The 22920-nt window shown below is 35.6% G+C and overlaps 1 protein-coding gene across 1 annotated transcript in view; it reads left to right on the top strand.

Moving 5' to 3' along the window:
* Positions 1-21231, top strand: part of CIR1 (corepressor interacting with RBPJ, CIR1) — a 38397-nt gene extending 17166 nt beyond the window's left edge. The window contains exons 8-10 of the mRNA XM_002920233.4: positions 17352-17458; positions 18923-19008; positions 20184-21231. Coding sequence (XP_002920279.1) covers positions 17352-17458; positions 18923-19008; positions 20184-20916 — 926 coding nt within the window. The 3' untranslated portion in view covers positions 20917-21231. The remainder of the gene's footprint in view (positions 1-17351; positions 17459-18922; positions 19009-20183) is intronic.
* The last annotated feature ends 1689 nt before the right edge of the window (positions 21232-22920 follow it).

The raw sequence follows: 22920 nt of genomic DNA, 5'->3' as shown, positions 1-22920 counted from the left end.
AACTTAAAATTTAGGCTTTACAGACAATGACTGTCTCATGATATCCTTCAGAAGGCTAATGTTTTCATTTGTACTCCTATGTTAAATTTATTTTCAGAATAGTTGGAACAGCTAAAGAAAGCAAAGAGTTACTGGTGTTTTGTAAATGGTATGTTCATGATGAGAAATAACTAGCAGTCTGAATTAATTCTTTGCCTCACTCTTTGTAGAAAAAGGCATTAGGAAATTTTCCATTTCCATTTTTTCCTTTAAAACTGACAAATGTGTGAGAACAAATACTGGTAAATACACAGGATATTTTTTCATTTCTTAAATCCTTTATCTTACTCATCTGAGAATATCTCAAGGCACTGAATTCTATGATAAAATTATGGCAAAAATAGATCAGTAACTTTCACCATCTGTGATACCACAGAAGATGATGAAAGTTACTGATCATTTCTGATGCACTGTCACGGTTGAGAACCATCAGCTTCAGCTGTATGGAAAGAACAATTGATATGATATGAAGATTTACTAATGATATGGATGTTGTTAAAAACATTTGGTCAAATAAAAAAAGCAGATTATAAAACGAAGTAGCTACCTGGATTCCATCCATGTTTCTCTTGCTATCTATAGACAGCTACTTGCAGAAAAATGGCAGGAAGTAGACGAATATATTAATATATTAACATTGGTTGTACATTTGTAATTTTTAAGTGAATATTATTTTAGAAAAATTAAAAGTTTTGTACATAGAAGTAAATTATTTAAAATTTTATTGCTCAGTTAATATGTTTGCAGTTCAACCTGAATTTAGCAGTGCCACTTAACTAACACTAAGAGAAACTCTTAAAGTTTTCTCAAAAACAAAATAAAAAACTCTCCTATATCAAATAGGGAAGCAGATAATAAAGATATTGTATTCTGAATTTGAATGCAATGAAAAATAAACTGGCCAATTTCCTAATCCACTTGCTGATTCAAGCTAAAAAATCTTTTCATTTTAAAAAATCACCTATTGAATAATGTCTCACCAGTGAATAGAGATTATTTTTGCAATAATGCCATTTCAGTGGATGTGGTTATCATGGGATAATCACACCCCTGGGGTACAGCCTTGTGCCTGTAATCTCCCAGGAGTGTAATTATTTCATGATAACCGCACCCCCTGGTGTTGCATTATTTCTATTATGAAATTCTTAGTTTAGTATATAAAGTAACTTACTTTGATCACTGGAAACTGCAAGGTGCTGTTAGAATGTTCCAGCTGTGAGGTTTACAGAGACCAGCTATAAGATTTACTTCTCCTTTACAAAGTTAAATTAGGCAATCAAAATGCTTCTTTTGGCTAAGCTGGTTTAGAATATCTTTTCTACCGATAAGATCATCTTTAACTTTGTAAGTTTCCATGAATTCTAAGTACATCAGAATTACATGTAAAACTTGCAAGCTTCAATGGTGACTGAATTTTTATAAAATATTTTTATATTACAGTATAATTAAATGGCCTGCCCACCAACCTTTTACCCATACTCTTTGGCCCTTATTCTTATCATTCACTCTTACCATCTGTCCCTACGTGTTTATTGTATACTGAAAGTAAACATTTTTTCAAATCCGCAGTGGGGGTTTTCAAGGTAGGAGGGGTATTTTTGTTTTTGTTTTTTGCTTTCTTAATAGATTTAATAGTTACATATATCTGCGTGCCTCCTACTTAATCCTTTTGTTTTTTGTTTGTACTTTTTGTTAATAGACTTAATTTTTTTAAAGAAGTGTTAAGTTCAGAGAAAAATTGAGAGCACCCTGCCTGCACAAATCCATAGCCTCTCCTATTATCACCATCCTCTACAAGAGTGGTACATTTGTTATAATTTTTTTAATATTTTATTTTTGAGCAATCTTTATACCCAACATGGGCCTCGAACTTAGAACCCTGTGATCAAGAGTTGGCGTGGTCCACCAACTGGGCTAGCCAGGCGCCCCGCATTTGTTATAATTGATCAACCTACACTGATCATTATCTCCCAAAATCCATCATTTACGTTAGGACTCACTCAGCATTGTACATTCCGTAGGTTTGAACAAAGGTATAATGTCATGTTTCCACCATTATGGTATCGTACAGAGTAGTTTCACTGCCCTAGAAATTATGCCCTGTCTGTTCATCCCTCCCTTCTCTCTAGCCTCTGACAACCACTAACTTGTTACTGTCTCCGTAGTTTTAAGCTTTTCCTGAAGATCATATAGTTGGAACCTTACAGTATGTAGCCTTTTCACATTGGCTTCTTTCACTTAGTAATATACACTGAAGTTTCCTCCTCATGACTTCATAGCTTATTTCTTTTTAGTGCTAAATAATATTCCATTATCTGGATGTACCGCATATTATTGATCTAATGGACATCTTGGTTGCTTCTAAGTTTTGGCAGTTATGAATAAAGCTGCTATAAAATCCATGTGCAGGTTTTTGTGTGGTCATAAGTTTTCACCTCCTTTCCATAAACACCAAGGAGCATGATTGTTGGATAGTGTGGTAAGAGTATGTTTAGTTTAATAAGAAACCGGCAAACTATCTTCTAAAGTAGCCATACCATTTTTACATTCCCATCAACAATGAATGAAAGTTCCTGTTATCCACATCCTCGCCAGCATTTAACATTGTCAATGTTAGGAATTTTGGCCATTATAGGAGGTGTGCAGTAGTATCTTATTGTTTTATTTTGCATTTCCCTGACGGTATATGGTGCATCACATCTTTTCATATGCTTATTTGCCATCTGCGTATCTTCTTGGTGTGGTGTGTGTTAAGGCCTTTGGCCCATTTTTTAAATTGGGTTGTTTTTAATGCTGAGTTTTAAGAGTTCTTTGTATATTTTAGATAATAGTACTTTACCAGATGTGTCTCCTGCAACTGTTTTTTCCCCAGTCTGTTGCCTGTCTTTTCATTTTCTTGATCAGGTGTTTTTTTAGCAGCTTTATTGAGTTAAAATTTACATACCATACAGTTCATGCCTTAAAGTGTACAATTCAGTGGTTTGAATTTGTATATTCACAAGAGTTGTACATCCATCGCCATAATTAATTTTAGAATATTTTCATTACCCCAAAGGGAAACCCCTCAGCCCTTCACCTTTCAGCTCCTATTCTCCCCAAGCCCTGGGCAGCCACTAATCAACTTTTCTACTTTTTTGGTAGATTGCCTATCCTAGACATTTCATAAATGAAATCATACAGTATGTAGCAAAGAAGGTAGATTTAGTATCATTTTCTTTGCCTTTAAATTTCACACTTACACAATTAAAATTGCCTTTCTTCTACCCACCATCCCAAACACTTAACATCCAGTGTCCTCTTCCTGTGGAGTCTAGGCATGTCACCCTCCTTGCGCATCAATTATGCACAGAGTATTGTTAACTAAGGAAGCCCACCTAAGCCAGAGTTTTTATTAGGGCTTATTTACATAGTCATGATTGATTAACTTATTAGCTATATAGCTGAACTCCTCTCTAGTCCTCTCCCTTCTCCAGAGGTCAGGCTAATGTCATGTGGCTCAAAGCCCCAGCCCTCTAATTACATGGCTGGTCTTTCTGGTGTGGCCAGCCCTGTCCTGACTCATCTCCTTAGCATAACCTATCTAGGCGCTCACCATGAGTCACCTCAATATAAACTATCAAGTCCCATCATGAATAACAGACACTCCTATCACTCAAGAAATTTCAAGGTTCTATAAGATACCTAGGAAATATCTAACCAAAGAGGTAAAAGATGTGTTCTCTGAAAACTATAGAACATTTATGAAAGAAATTGAAGATGACACAAAGAAATGGAAGAATATTCCATGCTCATGGATTAGAAGAACAAATATGTTAGAATGTCTGTACTACCCAAAGTAATCTACACATTTAATGCAATCCCTATCAAAATACCACCAGCATTTTTCACAGAGCTAGAACAAACAATCCTAAAATTTGTATGGACGCAGGAAAGACCTCAAATAGCCAAAGTTAATCTTGAAAAAGAAAAGCAGGGGCGCCTGGGTAGCGCAGTCATTAAGCGTCTGCTTTTGGCTCAGGGCGTGATCCCGGCATTCTGGGATTGAGCCCCACATCGGGCTCCTGCACTAGGAGCCTGCTTCTTCCTCTCCCACTCCCCCTGCTTGTGTTCCCTCTCTCGCTGGCTATCTCTGTCAAATAAATAAATCTTTAAAGAAAAAGAAAGAAAGAAAGAAAAGCAAAGCTGGAGGCATCACAATTCCGGACTTCAAGCTATATTACAAAGCTGTAGTGATCGAGACAGTATGGTATGAGCACAAAAACAGACCCGTAGATCAGTGGAACAGAATAGAAAACCCAGAAACTGACCCACACTATATTGTCAACTAATCTTCGACAAAGCAGGAAAGAATATCCAATGGAAAGAAGACGGTCTCTTCAACAAATGGTGTTGGTAAAACTGGACAGCCACATGCAGAAGAATGAAACTGGATCACTTTCTTACATCATACACAAAAATAAATTCAAAATGGATGGAAGACCTAAATGTGAGACTGGAAACCATCAAAATCCTAGAGGAGAACACAGACAGCAACCTTTTTGACCTGGCCATAGCAACTTCTTACGAGATACATCTCTGGAGGCACGGGAAACAAAAGCATACATGAACTATTGGGACTTCATCAAGATAAAAACTTCTGCACAGTGAAGGAAACAATCAACAAAATTAAAAGGCAACCTTGGGCTTCTGGGTGGCTCAGTCAGTTAAGCGTCCAACTCTTGGTTTCAGCTCAGGTCATGAGATTGAGCCCCACGTCAGGCTCTGAACTCAGTGTGGAGTCTGCTTGTCCCTCTGCTTCCCCTTCTGCGACTCCCCTCATTTGAGTTCACATACACACACACACGTGCATGCTCTCTCAAAAAAAAAGAAAAAGGGAAAAAGAAATTTCAAAGATTTAGAGCCTCCCTCCCAGGAACTGGGGACAGAGTCCAGCCAAGGTCTTTATTACACAGCAATTGTATTTTCATTTAGTTCAAAATATTTAAAATTTTCTCATGAGACTTATTCAACCCATGTGTTATTTAAAAGTGTGTTGTTTAATCTCCAAATACTTTGGGATTTTCTGACTGTCTTTGTGTTATTGTTTTCTAGTTTAATTCCATTTGGTCTGAGAGCATTGTTTGTATGATTTCTATTCTTTTGCATTTATTAAGATATGTTATACAGCCCAGAATGTGGTCTGTCTTGGTGAATGTTCCTTATGAGTTTGAAAAGAATGTATACTCTGCTGTTGTTGGATAAGGTATTCTATAGATGTCAACTAGATTCAGCTGAAGGACAGTGTTGTTCAATTCAACTATATCCTGATTTTTTTTGCCCACTGGATCTGTCCACTTCTGATAGCGAGGCATTGAAATCTCCAACTGGAGTGGTGGATTTGTCTATTTCTAAAAACATTTCTATTAGTTTTTGCCTCATACTTTGATGCTCTGTTGTTAGATGCATATACATTAGGAATTGTTATGTCTTCTGGAGAATTCACCCCTTTTTTATTGTGTAATTGTCTCTTCATCCTTGCTTGGTTTGAAATCTGATTTGTCTGAAATTAATATGGATACTCCAGCTTTATTTTATTGCTAGCGTGGTATATCTTTCTCCATCACTTTAATCTATCTGTATCTTTATATATATATGTATATATATACATATATATACAAAATATTTTATTTTGTATTTATTTGACAGAGTGAGCGAGCAGAAGCAGGGGGAGCAGCAGAAGGAGAGGGAGAAGCAGGCTGTGTGCCAAGCAGGGCGCCCAATGCGGGGATCAATCCCAGGACCATGGGATCATGACCCAAGCCAAAGGCAGACACTCAACTGACTGAGCCGCCCAGGTGCCCCTGTGTTTTTATATTTAAAGTAGGTTTGTTGGGATATCTGGTTGGCTCAGTCAGTAGAGCGTGTGGCTCTAGATCTCAGGACTGTGAGATCAAGCACCACACTGGACATAGAAACTGCTTTTAAAATGAAAAAAAAAAAAAAGTGGGTTTCTTGTAGACAACATGTAGTTGGATCTTGTATATGTAATATTATATTTCTTATTGACATAATTGGGTTAAGGTCTATTATAATTATTTTCTATTTGTTGTCCTTGTTATTTCTTTTATTTTTTTGTTCTGTTCTTTTTCTGCTTTCTCTGGCTTAATTAATTATTTTATATGATTCCATTTTCTCTCAGCTTATCAGTTGTACTTATTTTTTTTAAAATTTATTTATTTGAGAGAGGGAGAGAGAGAAAGGGAGAGCTGGAGCAGGGGGAGAGGGAGAAGCAGGCTCCCCACTGAGCAAGGAGCCAGATGCAGGGCTCGATCCAGGACCTGAGCTGAAGGCAGGCACTTAACCGACTGAGCCACCCAGGAGCCCCCTGTACTTATTTTATTTTAGTGGTTGCTCTAGAATTTGCAGTATGCACTTACAACTAGTTTAAGTTGACTTTCAAATACCACTGTACCACTTCACAAGTAGTACCAGTACTTGCTAACAGAGTAAACCAGCTCCTGTTATATAATACAATTCCTTTTTTCCATCCCTTTTAACATTGCTGTCATACGTTTATTCATAAGCTATAATCATCTAATGTATTGTTGCTATTATCATTTCAAACAATGTATTATGTTAGATCAGTTAATAAGAAAAAATACTTTTTAAAGATTTTATTTATTTATTTGAGATAGAGTGAGCGAGAGAACAGGAGCAAGGGAGCAGAGGGAGGGGGAAAAGCAGGCTCACACGGGGCTCAATCCCAGGACCCTGGGATCATGACCTGAGCCGAAGGCAGATGCTTAACTGACTGAGGCACCCAGGCGCCCCAAGAAAAAATATTTTATCTTTTATTTTCAAATGCTCTTTATGTAGATCCAGATTTCTGATGTGTGTCATTTTCCTTCTCTCTGAAGAACATCTTTTAATCTTTCTTGCAAGGCAGGTCTACTGGTGACAAGTTCCTCAGTTTTGGTTTGTCTTTAAGAAAGTCTTTATTTCTCCTTCACTTTTGAAGGACAGTTGCACTGGTTACAGAATTCAGTGTTGGTAGGTTTATCTTTCAACACTAAAGACTTTACTCTCCTGTTGCTTGCATGGTTTTTTAAGAGAAGCATGATGTAATTTTTATCTCTCTTCCTTTCCAGGTAAGAGTTCCCCCTCCCCCACCCTGGCATCTTTCAAGATTTTCTCTTTATCTTTGATTTTCTGCAGTTTGATTATGTTATAGGTGAAGATTTTTTTGGTATTTGTCATGTTTGGTGATCTCTGAGCTTCCTGAATCTGGTTTGTTGTCGATCGTTAGTCTTGGGAACTCTCATCCATTTCAGATATTTCTTCTTTTCTCTCTCTTATCTCTTCTCCTTCTAGTATTGCTGTTGTGTATATGTTGTACCTTTTGTAACTGTCCCACGGTTTTTGAACATTCTGGTTTCTTTTCTTTTTTTTTTGTTTTTTTTGTTTTTTTTTGTTTGTTTGTTTGTTTTTGTTTTCTTTCCCTTTGCTTTCAGTTTGAGAAGTTCCTATTGACATATCTTAAAGCTCTCTGCTTCTTTCCTCAGCCGTGTCCAGTCTGCTAATGAGCTCATCAAAGGCATTCTTCATTTCTGTTAATGTTTTTTGCTTCTAGCATTTCCTTTAGAGTTTCTCTCTCTGTTTATATTACCCATCTATTTTTACATGTTGTCTATTTTGTCCATTACAGCCTTTAACATATTAGTCTTATTTTAAATTCCCAATCAGGTAAGTCCAGAATTTCCATCATAGCTAAGTCTGATTCTTATGCTTAATTTGTCTTTTAACGTACTTGTAATTTTTTGTTGCAAGCTAGACATGAAGTATCAAGTAGATGAAACTGAGGTAAATAGGTCTTTAGTGTGAGGTCTTATGTTTATCTGGCAAGGAGCTAGGTTGTATTTACAATTTGCTTAGCTATAGATGTCAGGGGCTTAAATTTCCTCTCGTGTCCTTGTTTTTGTCTCCCCTGTTATCTTCTGGTTCCCCTACAGACTGCTTCTTTATAACATAAAATAGTCTGAGCCTTGCTTCAGTTGTGATCTCCTCTTACTATACAGGAGCCCTGTTGATGTGGTGGTAAGATATAGGGAAAGGGGAATCATTCAGTAATCCTATGACTAAGTCTCATTCTTTTCTTTTTTAAGGTTTAGTTTTATTTATTTATTTATTTAATTGCTACACCCACCATGGGGCTCAAACTCATGCCCCTGAGATCAAGAGTTCCGTGCTCCTCCAGCTGAGCCAGCCAGGTGCTCCTAAGTCTCACCCTTTTAGTGAGCCTGTGCCCCTGGGCTGTAACCTTCACAAGTGCTTCTCAGCTTTTATTCCCTACTTCTCAGCTTCCTTTTTTCCATGTAGGTTAGGCTCTGGTAAAATAGTTTCCCTTGAGAGTAAGCATATGTTCAGGACAACAAAATGCTCTGGGCGTATTTCAGAATGGTTACTTTTCCCTTCTTCCTGTTGGAAGGTAAATATAGGGGGATTATATTCACAGTGAGAACCTGATGAAGCTCCTGAAAGTAAAACTCATAAAAGTGTTTTTAGTTCTCAAGCTAGTCCTTGCTCAGTGCAACAATTGTATATTATTCTTTTAAGGATTTCTAATAGTTACTGACTCCATTGGTGGTTTCTGGTCGTGTTAAACTGTGACTCTTTGTATCGCCTGTCTCTCGTGTTTTGGGGGCAGTGTTTATCCTGTGGCCTCAATTCTCTAATGCCTCTAAGAAGATTTGTTGATTTTCAGTTTTTTCAGCTCTTTGTTGTTGTAAGGATGGGAGGACTTTCAAGCTCTTTATATATTGTACCAAAATCTAAAAGTTGTTAAAGCAACATAATAGTGAATAAACATTGAGTCTAAATTTATTAACATTAGTTTCATATTGTACTAATTATTTGACTTTTGGTTTTTTAGGCTTAAGTTGCTATATATTTAAAGTTGTTCTGCCATTTTTTTTAACTTAGTTAAAATTTTTAAAATATTTGGAACTGCCTTCATATAATACAGCAAATTTCACATTTTTAATGAAAGTAAATTTCAAATTCAAAAGAGTGCTACTGGATAGTTTTGACATATACAAAATTTATTTTTCTGTATAATGCCTCAGTCTCAGAACCAGTCATACCGTAACAAATGGCTAAAATGATGTTAGGTAGGTACGTTTCACATGTCTCTACGAGTCCTGTTTACACCGTAGTTTTTAGTGTTTCATTCAATATGAAAATGAATAAATAGCTTAAATTGAGGAAAGTATTATTTTACACTTACTACAAAGATACATTGTTTGTCTGTGAATGCTCTTTTCCTTACCTAATTTTCCCTCTTGATTTAATTTCCTTGAAGGATGTTAGACTAAACTATAGCACTAATAGAAGTTTTCTGCAACAGAGCTTCCACTTGCTGCTCTTCTGTCTTTTCATCAGCCTTTTTTTTTTAAAGATTTAATCATTTATTTTAAAGAGAGCGAGAGAGAGAGAGCATGAGCATGCACACGCGAGAGAGCAGGTAGGAGGGGCAGAGTTAGAGAAACCCAACCAGACTCCATGCTGAGCGTGATGTGGGTCTCAATCCCATGACCCTGAGATCACCACCTGAGCCAAAACCAAGAGTTGGACACGCAACTGACTAAACCACCCAGGCACCTCTTCATCAGCTTTTTATGTTGAAAACAGTTTGTCATTTGAGAATATGTTTGGGAAATTTCACAAAATAATTGTCTAATCATAAGCTTTGCTAGAAAGATACCTAGGAGCATGCTAGAGGGACTTTCTGTAGAAAGGTAATAAACTCAGTTGCCCATCTGGCAAATCTCCCTTGAATCTGTTACAGAGTTCCTTATGCAACTCCTTGAAGAATTTGAATCCTACCAGCATAGCTACTAAGATAAACCTACATCTGATGGCAGAATTTTTGTTTAATTCTCCAACATAATTCTACTGCAGAAAAAGTATTTGTGTTACCAGAATCTTATTAAAGCTAAACTCCTGGGAGTACCTGGCTGGCTCAGTCAGTAGAGCATGCAACTCTCAGGGTCATGACTTCAAGCCCACACTGGGTGTGGAGCCTACTTTAAAAAAAAAAAAAAAAGAGCTAAACTCCTAAAATAGGCAATATAAAACTAATAAAGGATTGATCTCAAAATAAGGAAGTGAAGTTAAGCACCATTTCTCCCCTTTATGTAATTGATCAGTCAGGAGCCAATTTTTTTTTTTTTTTAGTGCATGTGGAAGCTAATTAGCTGAAAAGAAATACTGACCTGTTAAAGAGGTAATTCAGTAAAACTTGTCAAGTCATGGAGCTTCAGAGGTCAAAATGGTGCTCTTGATGAATACTTTAAATTTTGGCTGTTTTATTTAAGTGATTACCAATGGTTAAGGCATTTCTGACTATTTATAAACACTATTATAATTCAGTGCTTAAATTTGTTGTTACAGTGGCTAGGCCTTGAAATTCCAGTGACATTAACAAATTAATTGTAATCCCGTTCTATCAGTAAATGACTCTGATCTGTGTTAAAGGCGTGCGTGGGGCAGTGGGGGCTACGCTTTCCACAATCTCCAAGGGGTATTACGATTCTCAGATCATAGTCATAACTCTCTTTTACATGAGTCTTCCTATTAACATCATTCCATCTACTCAAGGTCTGCCAGCTTCAAGTGAAGGAAATTAGCTAATGATTACCTGGAAAAGGAAAATGAATGAAATGTAGTCCACCTAGTAAATATTAATTCTGCTACACAAACCAAACTTAATGAAGTTAACCTTTATCATGTTCCACTCACTTAAAATGCCCTACTTTTTACCTTTTCCTGAATCGTATGAGAGTTTGAAAATCAAACTCAGTTTCTTGTTCTTTCCTGGAAAATCTAAGCTTTTCTGAATTAGGAACTGTATCGTATCTTTGTATCCCAATGCCTTGCACAATGTACGTGCTTAGCAAATAACAGTTTAGTGATTGAATGGAAAGGTTTTGCTAACTATTACAAACACTTTATCATTTTCTCTGAATATATCTCATAACGCAGATTTACAATTTATATTTTTCCTGTTCTTTGATATAAACTAGTGTTCCCCCAAAAATTATAAGCTTGAAAGCAAAAACTAAGTTCTCCATTCTTCTGTCTCCAAGAGGCCTAATGAAATAAAATAATCTCAGTAATACATACTGATTTTTAAAATCACTTCTATTTCATATAGTAAGGATGAATTAGTTGAAATTTCCTATGCCGGTCTCTCTCCATAGTTAGAGAGAGATGTAATACGGAAATGTAGTGAGAGTCTATAATAACGTGCTCATTGAGTAATTACTGTTGACTGGTTTAAAATTTCGTGTGTAACTCTTTAAAATGCACTGGTCCTTAAGTGTAGAGTTTGAGTCTTACCGATGTATGTACCCGTGTAACCAGTATCTCTGACAAGATACAGAGCACAGTATTGCCATAACCTAGGAAATACCCTTCTGTTCCTTGGCAGTCAGCCTCCTGCACCCACAGATACTGTTCTAATTTCTAATCTCATATGTTAGTTTTACCTGTTCATGAACTTCATATAAATGGAATCATATGGTATGTATTTTTTGTGTCTGATTTCCTTGACTCAGCATAATCTTTTTGAGGTTCATGGATGAATAATTTCTGAGAGCGCTCATATTTTCTCTCAGGGGCATTCATATACTTCAGGCTTAAAACATGGGCTAACTTCTAATACTTCATGTTCATCACAGCACAAATGATTTTTCTTAGTCCTCTATGGACTGTGAATTCACTTTATTATCACTGGATGTATCATCAGTAAAATATTTGCATATAATTTAAGTTGAAGGTATAATCAAATATAAGTCTATATTTTTAACTATTCTGTTAGGGGAAGATTGTTCTTAATAAATAGTGTTCTTTACTGGCATACAATAAGAAAGTTTTATTTTTCCTTGTTTTTGTGTATTTTCTAGACACGTAGACTAAAATGAAATGTTTAATTTTTCCTTTACATTGTATGTTTTAATATAGATCAAATTAGCTGTCTTCAGTATGAACTTGGGATAAGGGCAATAAGAAGCCCTATTGTTTCCAGCCTCCACTAAGCTGAACTGGCAGTGTGTCAGGAAAATTCCCAGTATGGAGCAGTTTTATTACAATTCAGTACAATTGGTTCTTGCATAACCTTTAGAAAATCATACATAAAACATTCTCATCTATATAAATAAAAATCACCCACACACTTTATTAATAGCTTTGTTCACTTTTTCCCTGGGACTTGTGCTGCATGTTCCTACTGTGCCCCCTTTTTCAGGCTTTTTTTAAGATAACTTTCTATAAGCTTTCTTAAAAGCGAAAAGGTTAGGTAATATTAGGAATCATATATAAGATTCTTGATAATTCCCACTAGACCAGATCTCCCTCCCAGTCGTGTACTATAACTAGTGTCTCTATGTGTCCTTTCTACCTTTAGTAACAGGGAGTGGCTTTTTTACTAGATACAGTCAATTTAATTTTAGGAAAGAAAGAGAGAAAGAAGGTTGTACTTTATGGAAATAAGAATCATAATATATTTTATTTGTGATAATGTTTTGGGGTTTATTTTTAAACACATATTTTTAAGGTTCTACCACTGTCACCATGACTACATGGTAATAGCAAACATACTGGGTTGAAATCTCAGCCTTTTTTCCTTAGTCTGTCTAGTTCATTAGCCAGAAATGTGTTTAAGTGTCATTTTTCTAAATCTAAATTTAAGAAGATTTTCTATGTATTCCTCCAAAGTGTATGGTATAAAATGCCAAAATAATTTAATAATAAGCCTCTAGCTCTAACTCTGAACTTATAGAAACACAGTGACTAGAAGAACATATTTAAATGACATCACTATCCAGAATGTGGGAAATTTACAGGACAAATGACCCCATTTTCTCAACAAATGAAAGCAGGTGGGGGTGGTGAAATTTTTTTAGATTAAAACAGACTTAAGGTATGTGTCACTTATATAAACCTCAGTTGAAAGAGAGATTTAAGAGATACATGAACTAGATGCAGTGTGTGGACCTTGTTTGGATCCCAACTGTGAAAAGATACTTTTGAGACAACCTGAATGTTGACTGGTTATCAGATGATATTTTTAAAATGTCAGTATGGACAGGTGTGATAAAGGTGTTAGGGTTTTGTTTTTAGAAATACTCCTTGTTTATTAGTGATTAAATACCAAAGTGATATATGAGATTTTATCTCTATCAAATAATATCTAGATTTATCAAATCTCTATCAATAACTCTATCAAAAAAGAAACAAAGGAAGTTGGAAGTGATAAATAAGAATGGCAAAATACCGATAATTGTCAAAGCTGTTGTGTAAGGAGTACATAGGGTTCATTTCATTATTCTCTCTAGGTTTGAAGGTTTTCACTGTATAAAGTTAAAACACACAATGAGAAGGAAAAAAATTGGTTACCGCCTTATATTTTTTAAGATTTTATTTCTGAATTTTAAAGAGAAAAGCAAGTGAGCAGGGGGAAGCGCAGAAGGGAAGGGAGAGGGAGAGAGAATCTGAAGCAGATCCATGCTCAGCATGAAGCCTGATGCAGGGCTCACTCTCATGACCCCAAGATTGAAATCAACAGAAGCTTAACCTGGCTGAGTCGCACATCTACCACTTGATTCATTCATTCATTCATTCATTCATTCATTTTTAAGATTTGTTTATTTTAGAGAGTGAGAGAGAGAGAGCACCAACAGGAGGGGCAGAGGGAGAGGGAGTCCCAAGCAGACTCTGCACTGAGCCCAAGTCGAACACAGGAAGTTGATCTCACGACCCTGAGATCACCACCCAAGCGGAAACCAAGAGTCGGGAGCTTAACTGACTGTGCCACCCAGACTCCCCGTCACCACTTTAATAACAAACAAAAGTATATTCACTTCAGGCATAGCAGATACTTTCAGCAAACAGTATCATTCCATAAGTTAAATTCGTGTGTTAAATTTAGGGGAAGGAGGAAAAGGCATTTGTAATACAGCCTTACCTACTGTACAGTTCAGTGCCCTCCCTTCTCTGGCTAAATACCATGAAACTGTAGAATATTTCATTTGAAAAGAGTGATGAACTTTGAAAGGAAGATACATCTGTCCTTCGGAAGAGCGGATGGACCTAGTGCTAGCAGTGAAACCCAACTGTCTTTGCCTTCACCATTCACCTTTCTTCTCCTGTGGGGTTTGTGGGAGTCACTTGGGACTGCTGTCTAATTGTGAAGTCAGTGATGTGGCCTTTCTCATAGCCAGAACTTTGACTTCCTGTATTATCCTCTGAAAAAACATCTATTTTACTATGGAATATTTTTTACCTTCCATTATTTTTGCTTAGTTCTATAAAAATGAATGTTCTAAATGAATAGATTAGGCCCTTTACAAACACAATTTTGTACAACATAATTTGCCTTCTGGGATTTTTTTTTTTCCCTGAGACACTGACTTCATGGGATTTTTCTAGTAGAAAATAGTCTAGGTCTAATTGGGACATGGAACTGAATACCATAGTCACCAATCAGTATTCTGATGCTTACCCATATCACAGCAAAGAGTTGGCGGAATTAGTGAATGTTGAAAACGGTTTCTTCAGTGGATCTGCTTTTCTAAGTCGTAACATTGGTTTTCATGCTATGGAGGCTTAACCCAGACTGACCGAAATGATCTAGAAAGGAGCCCTCATAAAACAAAAGCCCTTTTCCTGAATTCTCTAGAATTATTCAACCATAGCAAATCTAAGAGCAAACCAAACATTTCCTGAGCCCCAAATCCAGTTGTAATTTAAATTATGAAGGCACTATACATGAAAGTAGTCATTTTGCATTTTGAATATATTTGTAAAATCTATTTTTTCAACATATCTATATAATCTATTATATCAACTAAATTTTTAGTTCTCAGAGAGCTGGAGTCACTTCTGTCAATTTAACTCTTCATAACCACTGTCACAATAAAGGGAAGTATAAAGATATCTTGCTAAATATATCTTAATAAAACCTGACTTGTCACATCTTCTAAACCCGTAACTTTTGATGATAGAAGGTTTAAGTATAAGAATATATGAATAAGGGAGGGGGGGTTGGGGGGATGGGGTAACTGGGTGATGGACATTAAGGAGGATACGTGATGCAATGAGCACTGGGTGTTATATAAGACTGATGAATCATTGACCTCTACCTCTGAAAGTAATAATACATTATATGTTAATTAATTGAATTTAAATAAAAATACTAAAAAATAAAATATGCCAGCTAAAAAAAAAATAAAATGTGTTGCCAACATTAAGGAAAAGGCTGTATTGGAAAATAGTTTAAATATAATAGATATTTTCTGAAGAGCCTATAGGCTATCCACTCCTCTAGATTAATGCTTCCCACAGTGATTTGTTCCTCTAGTTTACTCCCTTGAACATAGTTAAACAAAAAAAAATAAATAAAATCATATTGTAGTATTTTAGAAAAAATATATTAATAAGACTGGGCTTTGAAAAATATTACTGTAAAAGCATTTTTTAAATTATAAAAAATATCTCATAAAATAATCATAAGCGTTTTACAGCTACTGGCAAAAATAATAATATTACTGTTGATTGAATACTATTTGTCAGGTGGTTCCCTCAGTATTTAGTCTTAGCGTGTGGGGGTATATGCCAAGCATATACACTACAGAGTTCACTTGAGTTTCTGGAGCAATGTAAATGCTGCAAGAGTCCTGTTTGGTTCATAATCTGTATAGCCTGTTAGACTGGCTAAAGGGAGATCATTTTCTTGAAGCATTTAACCACTATAATGAAAATGTAAAAAGCATGGGTTTTTTTAAACTTCTTATTCAAATTACCCATCTTTTGATAAAATTAGTAACCTCTCATAATGGCCAAGCTCTTTGACCCTTTACTGGAGTAGTTTTTATCCTTTTAGAACGTGTTTGCTTTCTGCATTCATTTGACATCAAAAAAGGTTGTTAACAAGGAACTTTCAGTTGTTCTTGGTACTATGAAGAGAATGGTAAAGCGCATAGATTCTAATAAAAGATGGTAACATACACCTGAACTTTTCCAACCAAACTTTTTTTTTTTTTTCCAACCAAACTTTTTAACCAAAGATGCTACTGACAAGTGAACAGATTTGAATTTTACTGGCTTTTGTTTTCCATGGTAACATGTAGGTGTATGTGCAAGTAACTAGTAAAAGACCAGTAAAACAGTGAAAAGAAAAATAGATTTAGTATTTAATCAAAAACTAAAGAATCTGCTTTTGAAGTTTCTCTGCCCCCCCCCTTATGAATTCCTTATTGGCAGGAACTGTCTTATTCTTCTTTATATTCTGGATAGATTACCCAGGGTAGTTCATTTTAAGACAGTATAGATAATTTAGGCCAGAAACTTTAAATAGCTTCATGAAATGTCCTTATGTGCTACCTGTAGGGAAAACAAAATGAAACTGAAATATAATATGAAAGAAAGAGGAATAGGTCTCTCCTTCCATATGGTAAATATAATAATGTTTGAGGGGAGAGCACAGACATTTTTTTAATTGTTTTTAATTGTATCTATCTTTAATCCATATTGTTTATCTTTAGTGTATACTATGTGACCAAAAAGGACCTTGCTTTTCAGTTTGAGATTTTGCAGAAGTGGAAACAGCAGCTTGTGAAAAATACAACACAGACACACACAGCCAGCCTAAAATTGTTTGTCACCAACCCCAAATGATAAAGACATTTCAAACTCTGTGTGTGTATATATGGGAGGTTAACAAAAGTACTTAATAGTGACCCATAGTGTGCATGTGTGTGCATGCATGCATACGTGTTTATGTGTGTGTTCTGTTGATAATTAGCAACCACATGGCAATATATTCAGTATTGGTATTTGATAAATAAGGACGAGGAATTTTGAACAGGAAACTACAATAATAAATTGTTCATGTACCTTTAAAAGTATCTTTTTAAAATTGAATTCTTGCTGCGAGAATAACTATTAAAGTTTAATTGCAGTTTTTTACCATTTTTCTTTGATTTTATACTAAAAACTGCCAAGCAGATAACATCTAAATGTATCTTTTTCAATGTGACAAAGTTACATAAGAAGAGAATCCCCTAGCACGTAAAGAAAAATGCAATTATTTTCTATTCTGAATCTCCAGACTGCTGTTTTAGAAAATCATATCTGATTATTTGCACAGCAGAAGATTATTGAGTTGATTTAGCTGTGATTTTACTTAACAAAGCTTCAACTGCATTCCCACTGTGGAGTCCAAAAAAGGTAGAGAGATATAAATGATACATTCAAACTGCGATTTTTGTGAACAGGGCCATCGATGCACCCCTCGGAGCTAATAGCGGAGATGAGAAACAGTGGGTTTGCACTGAAACGAAATGTACTGGGGAGAAACTTGACCGCAAATGATCCATCACAGGTAATGATCTTTTTATCAGTAAGCTGAAAATGTCTATAAATCTAAATGTGATTGCTTGTGAATTGCTACTTAATGTTTTCCAATATGCATATATCCATAGGAAAGCAAGATAGAGCAAAGAAAATGCCTAAAATGTATTTTGATTTTGATTCTTTATTATTTTAACCTAAATGAGAAATTGTTTTTAAACCTGTATTTTAATAAATGAAACTACTCCTCTAGGTTTATGTGGATAAAATCTCTAACCGAACTGGTGATAAGGTTGTTTTTTTCCCTTCCTGCTAACTTACATTAAACAGAACCAATGAGAAGAAGTGTTTGGAAGCAAACTCCTAAAAATTATAGAAAATATTTTAAACTTACTTAATTTGTTAAACTGTACATCGATCCAGAAAGTGGTTGCATTTGAAGGGTTGTAGATAATCCTAACGCAAACTCTTTTATTTAATGAGGAAACTAGAGCCCAGAGAAGTAAAGTGATTGCCCTTGTGGCTCATATGGTTGTTTAGAGACAGAACTGACACTAAAGCCCAAACTCCCACTGGCGTAAGCTTGTGGTACACTGAAAAGAGGCACATTACTTTTCAAACACTGTTAGGGACTGTTCATATAACCTAACTAACCATATATCTGTACTGTTTGATATATTGGTATATAAAGTTCATTATCGGGGACGCCTGGGTGGCTCGGTCGGTTAAGCGTCTGCCTTCAGCTCAGGTCATGATCCCGGAGTCCTGGGATCCAGCTCTCCATCAGGCTCCCTGCTCAGTGGGGAGCCTGCTTCTCCCTCTCCCTCTGCCACTCCCCCTGCTTGTGCTCTCTCACTCTCTGACTCTGTCAAATAAATAAATAGTAAGTAAAGTTCATGATCTTCTTGGTTTTAACATTTCATTAAGTTAAAAATAGAATATTTATTTTTTTTAAAGATTTTATTTATTTATTCAGCAGAGATAGAGACAGCCAGTGAGAGAGGGAACACAAGCAGGGGGAGTGGGAGAGGAAGAAGCAGGCTCCTAGTGGAGGAGCCTGATGTGGGGCCCGATCCCATAACGCCGGGATCATGCCCTGAGCCGAAGGCAGACGCCTAACTGCTGTGCCACCCAGGTGCCCCAAAAATAAAATATTTAAACGTTTAAGTGTTTAAATTTCAAACTCAAGAGATGGAGAGTAGAAGCCATGCTATAAATGTTTTATCTGTGTTTTTCTGTCTTACTGTTCTTGGTAAAGTGTGTTGATTCTGACACAGCAGTTCTCTTAACCTCTTAGTGTGTTATGACCCTCCTTGGCAGGTGGACCACAAAACAGTTTTTCACCCCCCACCCCCCTACTTCCCAATCCAGGATGTCATACTCATCTATAATATGTCCCTACAACAAAATCTGTTATTTGTAAATGTTTTCTTTCCCATCTGATAACTAATTTGTCTTGCAGTCTAGCGATTTATTGATGTCTTTCTTGATTCAGGAATATGTTGCAAGTGAAGGTGAAGAAGATCCAGAAGTTGAATTTTTAAAGTCGCTAACAACCAAACAAAAACAGAAACTTCTCAGGTAATTGAAGAGTGTATATTTAATGGATTCAATGGTTTTTTCTTATATTTCATCTTAGTATCATATTTAACCCTGATCCTAAGAGCTTATGAAGCTACTTTAAACCATGCATCACATCTACTGATTTGTTCTTCAGCTATAGTAATACAATTTTGTCTTTCTTTCAATAATATGAAAATGAGTATAAGGTTATTTACTCAGATTGTCGCCCAAAATCATTGTACTTTTCAGAACATTTAGTTTGGAAATAGCTTTATTTGTAGGTGTTACTTTCATAATAGATTTGTATATATCTTTGCACCCAGTTCTCATAAAATACTGTGGGCCATGCATTATTCTTTTTGTAAGATTTTATGAAGAATGCTGAAAAATGTTTAAATTTAAGGTAAATGTGAATCTTGTTAAACAGACTGTCTCTGGAGTAAAGAATCCAAGAAATGTCTGCTGAGTCCAATAGAGGGAGCTCATGATATTTCAGTATGTGGATTTTGAGAGTGGCTGGACAGAACCCTCAGTGAAGACATTTTTATTACAGAGTAACTCAAACACATAAACAAGTTACTCTTCTAAGAATGTGAAGTACTCTTTAGAAATTCAGAATGCCTTAATAGAATTGTCTTAATCTAATTAATCTGTAAATCTAAACAGTTGTTGAAAACTGTGTGTGATTATTTATATCACCAAAAAAAAAGAACACAAAAAAATGCAAAGTGTATTCTTTTTTAGAATTCCTGGAGAATAGGCCCTTCAGTTTTGATAATGTAATATTGATTAGTATTTCCATATTTTAAAATAGCACATATCATTAATTTTTCATCTGATTATAGCTACATATTTGAGTTTACATTCGCATGTAACTAATGTTATAAAGCTTCCTTGAGGTCAGGATGACTGTTTATTTAGAGTGCTATATAATTTTAAATTCTGATTCAGTAAGAATTTTTTTAATAGTCATTACTATTGAAGAAAGTATAGTGAGAGAATTGGCTTAATGCATTTAATTTTGTGTGTGACTTGAATAATTTAAAAGAAAATTGTCATTTAATAAAGAATGCATTTATATTTGAATACCACTTTCAGTAATGTCCAAGAAAATATATTGTCTATTTAAAATTTTATATGTGTCAACAAAAGGACTATTTTTACATAGTATGTTACTATTTTCCCAATAACAGGAAATTGGACCGGCTTGAGAAGAAAAAAAAGAAAAAGAAGAAAGATAGAAAAAAGAAAAAGCTTCAGAAGAGCAGAAGTAAACACAAAAAACATAAAAATAGGTCCCCCTCCTCCTCCTCTTCCTCCTCCTCCTCCTCTTCCAGTGAGACTTCAGAAAGCAGCAGTGAGAGTGACAACAAAGAAAAGAAAATACAAAAGAAGAAAAGAAAGAAAAATAAGTGTTCGGGGAATAACAACAGTGATTCTGAAGAGAAGAACAAGTCTAAGAAGAGAAAACTTCATGGAGAACTTTCTAGCAGTCACCATAACAGAGAAAAAGCCAAGGAAAAGCCTAGGTTTTTAAAACAAGAGAGCTCTAGAGAGAGTAGCAAATGGAGCCATTCTGATTCTGACAAAAAGTCCAGAAGCCATAACCAGAGCCCAGAGAAGAGAGGATCTGAAAGAAATGAGAGGAGCAGCAGGAGCCAGAGCAGGGATGAGAGGGGTAGGAGAAGCCGAAGCAGAAGTCACGGCAGTTACAAGCAAAGAGAAATAAGAAAGTGGCAACCACAAAGTCCTAGTGAGGAGCGGAATGGAAGAAGTGACGCCAGAAGCCATGGCACAGAGGTGTACAGCGGAGGAAGGGTGCACAGAGAGAATCCAGGAGACAGGCATACTGGGGCGACACAAAGAGAACGAAGCAGAAGTAGAGAGAATAAAGAGAGACTATATGTGACAATTACCTGGGAATAAAAATATCTCCACTCCCTTATTGAGTACCTGTGGCAAGGGCTAAATTATATACTATTGTCTTTCTAATAAAAAAGCTCTTTTAATTTTCCATTCCTGAAAACTGTCATATCAAATACCAAAACTACATGAGTCCTGTAAGAATGAACTTTGCAAATATTTATAAGTAATTTCTCTTGGGGTTGTAAAAATATTTTCTGCTGATAAATGTTTCTTGTGCCCTATTCTAGATTAAAAACCCCATATAACTCTGTGACATTTTCTTTGTTCTGAAACATCATTAAAAGAATGACAGTACCCTGAATGGGTATAATTTAATTTTTGTTGTTTTTTTTTTTCTGTTCAAATGTATTACTTTTAAGATTTGAATTTATTTGAGGCAAAGTGTAATCATTGTTGAAATTCTCTAGTATGAATTCAGTAGTGGATTTGATCACTGTTTCTTTAAGATGTTTAAATTCCCTTCCGGTGTTTTGTTCTATTTACGTTTGGATGACATATTAGTTTTCTGTGCTGCCAATTACCTCAAACTTCAGACAACACACATGCACAGTTCTGGAGATCAGAAGTCTGAACTGGATCTCACTGGGCTAAAATCAAGGTGTCAGCAGGATTGGTTCCTTCTGGAGGCTCTAGGAGAAAATCCATTTGCTTGCTTATTTCCAGCTTCTGAAGTCCGCCTGCATTCCTTGGCTCCTGGCCCCTTCTTCCATCTTCAGAACTAACAAGGGTAAAGTTAAGTCCTCACATCTGATCACTCTGACATTTTGATATTCTGCATCCTTCTTGCACTAATTTTAAGGACCCTCGTGATCAGATTGGGACACCAGAGAAACTCCCTATGTTAAAATAAACTGATCGGCAGTCTTAATTCTATCTACAACCTTAATTCCCCTTTGCCATATAACCTAACGTATTCACAGTTCCAGGGATGAGAACGTATACTACTTTGAGGGGACATTATTCTGCCTACCACTGGTGGCCTTTCTGCAACTAGCCTACAACTATTAAAGATTTTACTTCTAAAGGTTAAGCATTTATATAATGTCATGAATGGACTATTATAAACTATTAAATATATTTCATGAGTATAGGTACATGAGGCATATTTACATATTTAAACTTAGCTGTAAATCTTCCTTTGTGCTTCAAAGGATACGGTTAAAGAAAACTATAGAAAAAGACTTCTTGGTACAAATTACAAGTAACATGCAATTCCAAAAAACATCTACTAAAACATCGTGGACAAAGTATTTCTATTATTAAGGTTCCACATTTGAAGAAACATCTGTTATTTAATACAATGCAAATATTGGTTAGTTTGGATGATTTTGAGGGTTGTCAATTTAATAAATTCTATGAAAATACATAAGTTTGAAAGGAGTTCAATTGCTCTATGTAGTCTTATACATATGTCTTTGTCATGTATATGCACACATACACAAGTGTCTGGTTTAGAAGAAACGAAGGGCATAAGCAACCCTTTGATTATTTAGGTTTTGAAGAGAATTTGAGGTGGGGAGAACTTGAATTCCTTCTACAGTATTCTGTGATAACTTACAGTACACCTCAAAGATCCCTTTCCTTCATTTAAAAAAAAAACATGCATTTGAAATTGATAAAGACTGCTAATTTACACCTTGAGTTCATCAGTGTTGCACTGATTATTTTCTATCTTATGCCTTTTTAGACTTTATAATTTTTATAATGTCAAAACCTATGCAATACTTAACTGCCTCAAAGGTTTCTGAACCAATACAGTGTTCATGAAAAGAAATGTTGAAATGCATCCTGTAATTAAAAGTGAATTAAAGAAATACATTGTCATTTCTTACACTTTTTTCATTTGACTTTCACAAAAGTGTGATCCACTTTTAACTTTATAAGTGGCCATAAAAAATGTGGCCATGAAAATATTTTTTTAATCTCTGGTTTAATTATCCTTCATTGTTAAGACTGAGAAACTATCAAGTACTACCAATAGCCCCGATACTCTTACCCATCTAA

The sequence above is a fragment of the Ailuropoda melanoleuca genome, chromosome 2 (genome assembly GCF_002007445.2).
Source record: "Ailuropoda melanoleuca isolate Jingjing chromosome 2, ASM200744v2, whole genome shotgun sequence".
Classification (NCBI taxonomy): Eukaryota; Metazoa; Chordata; class Mammalia; order Carnivora; family Ursidae; genus Ailuropoda; species Ailuropoda melanoleuca.
Note: the sequence above shows the minus strand (reverse complement) of the source record. Positions and strands in the feature narration are given on the sequence as shown.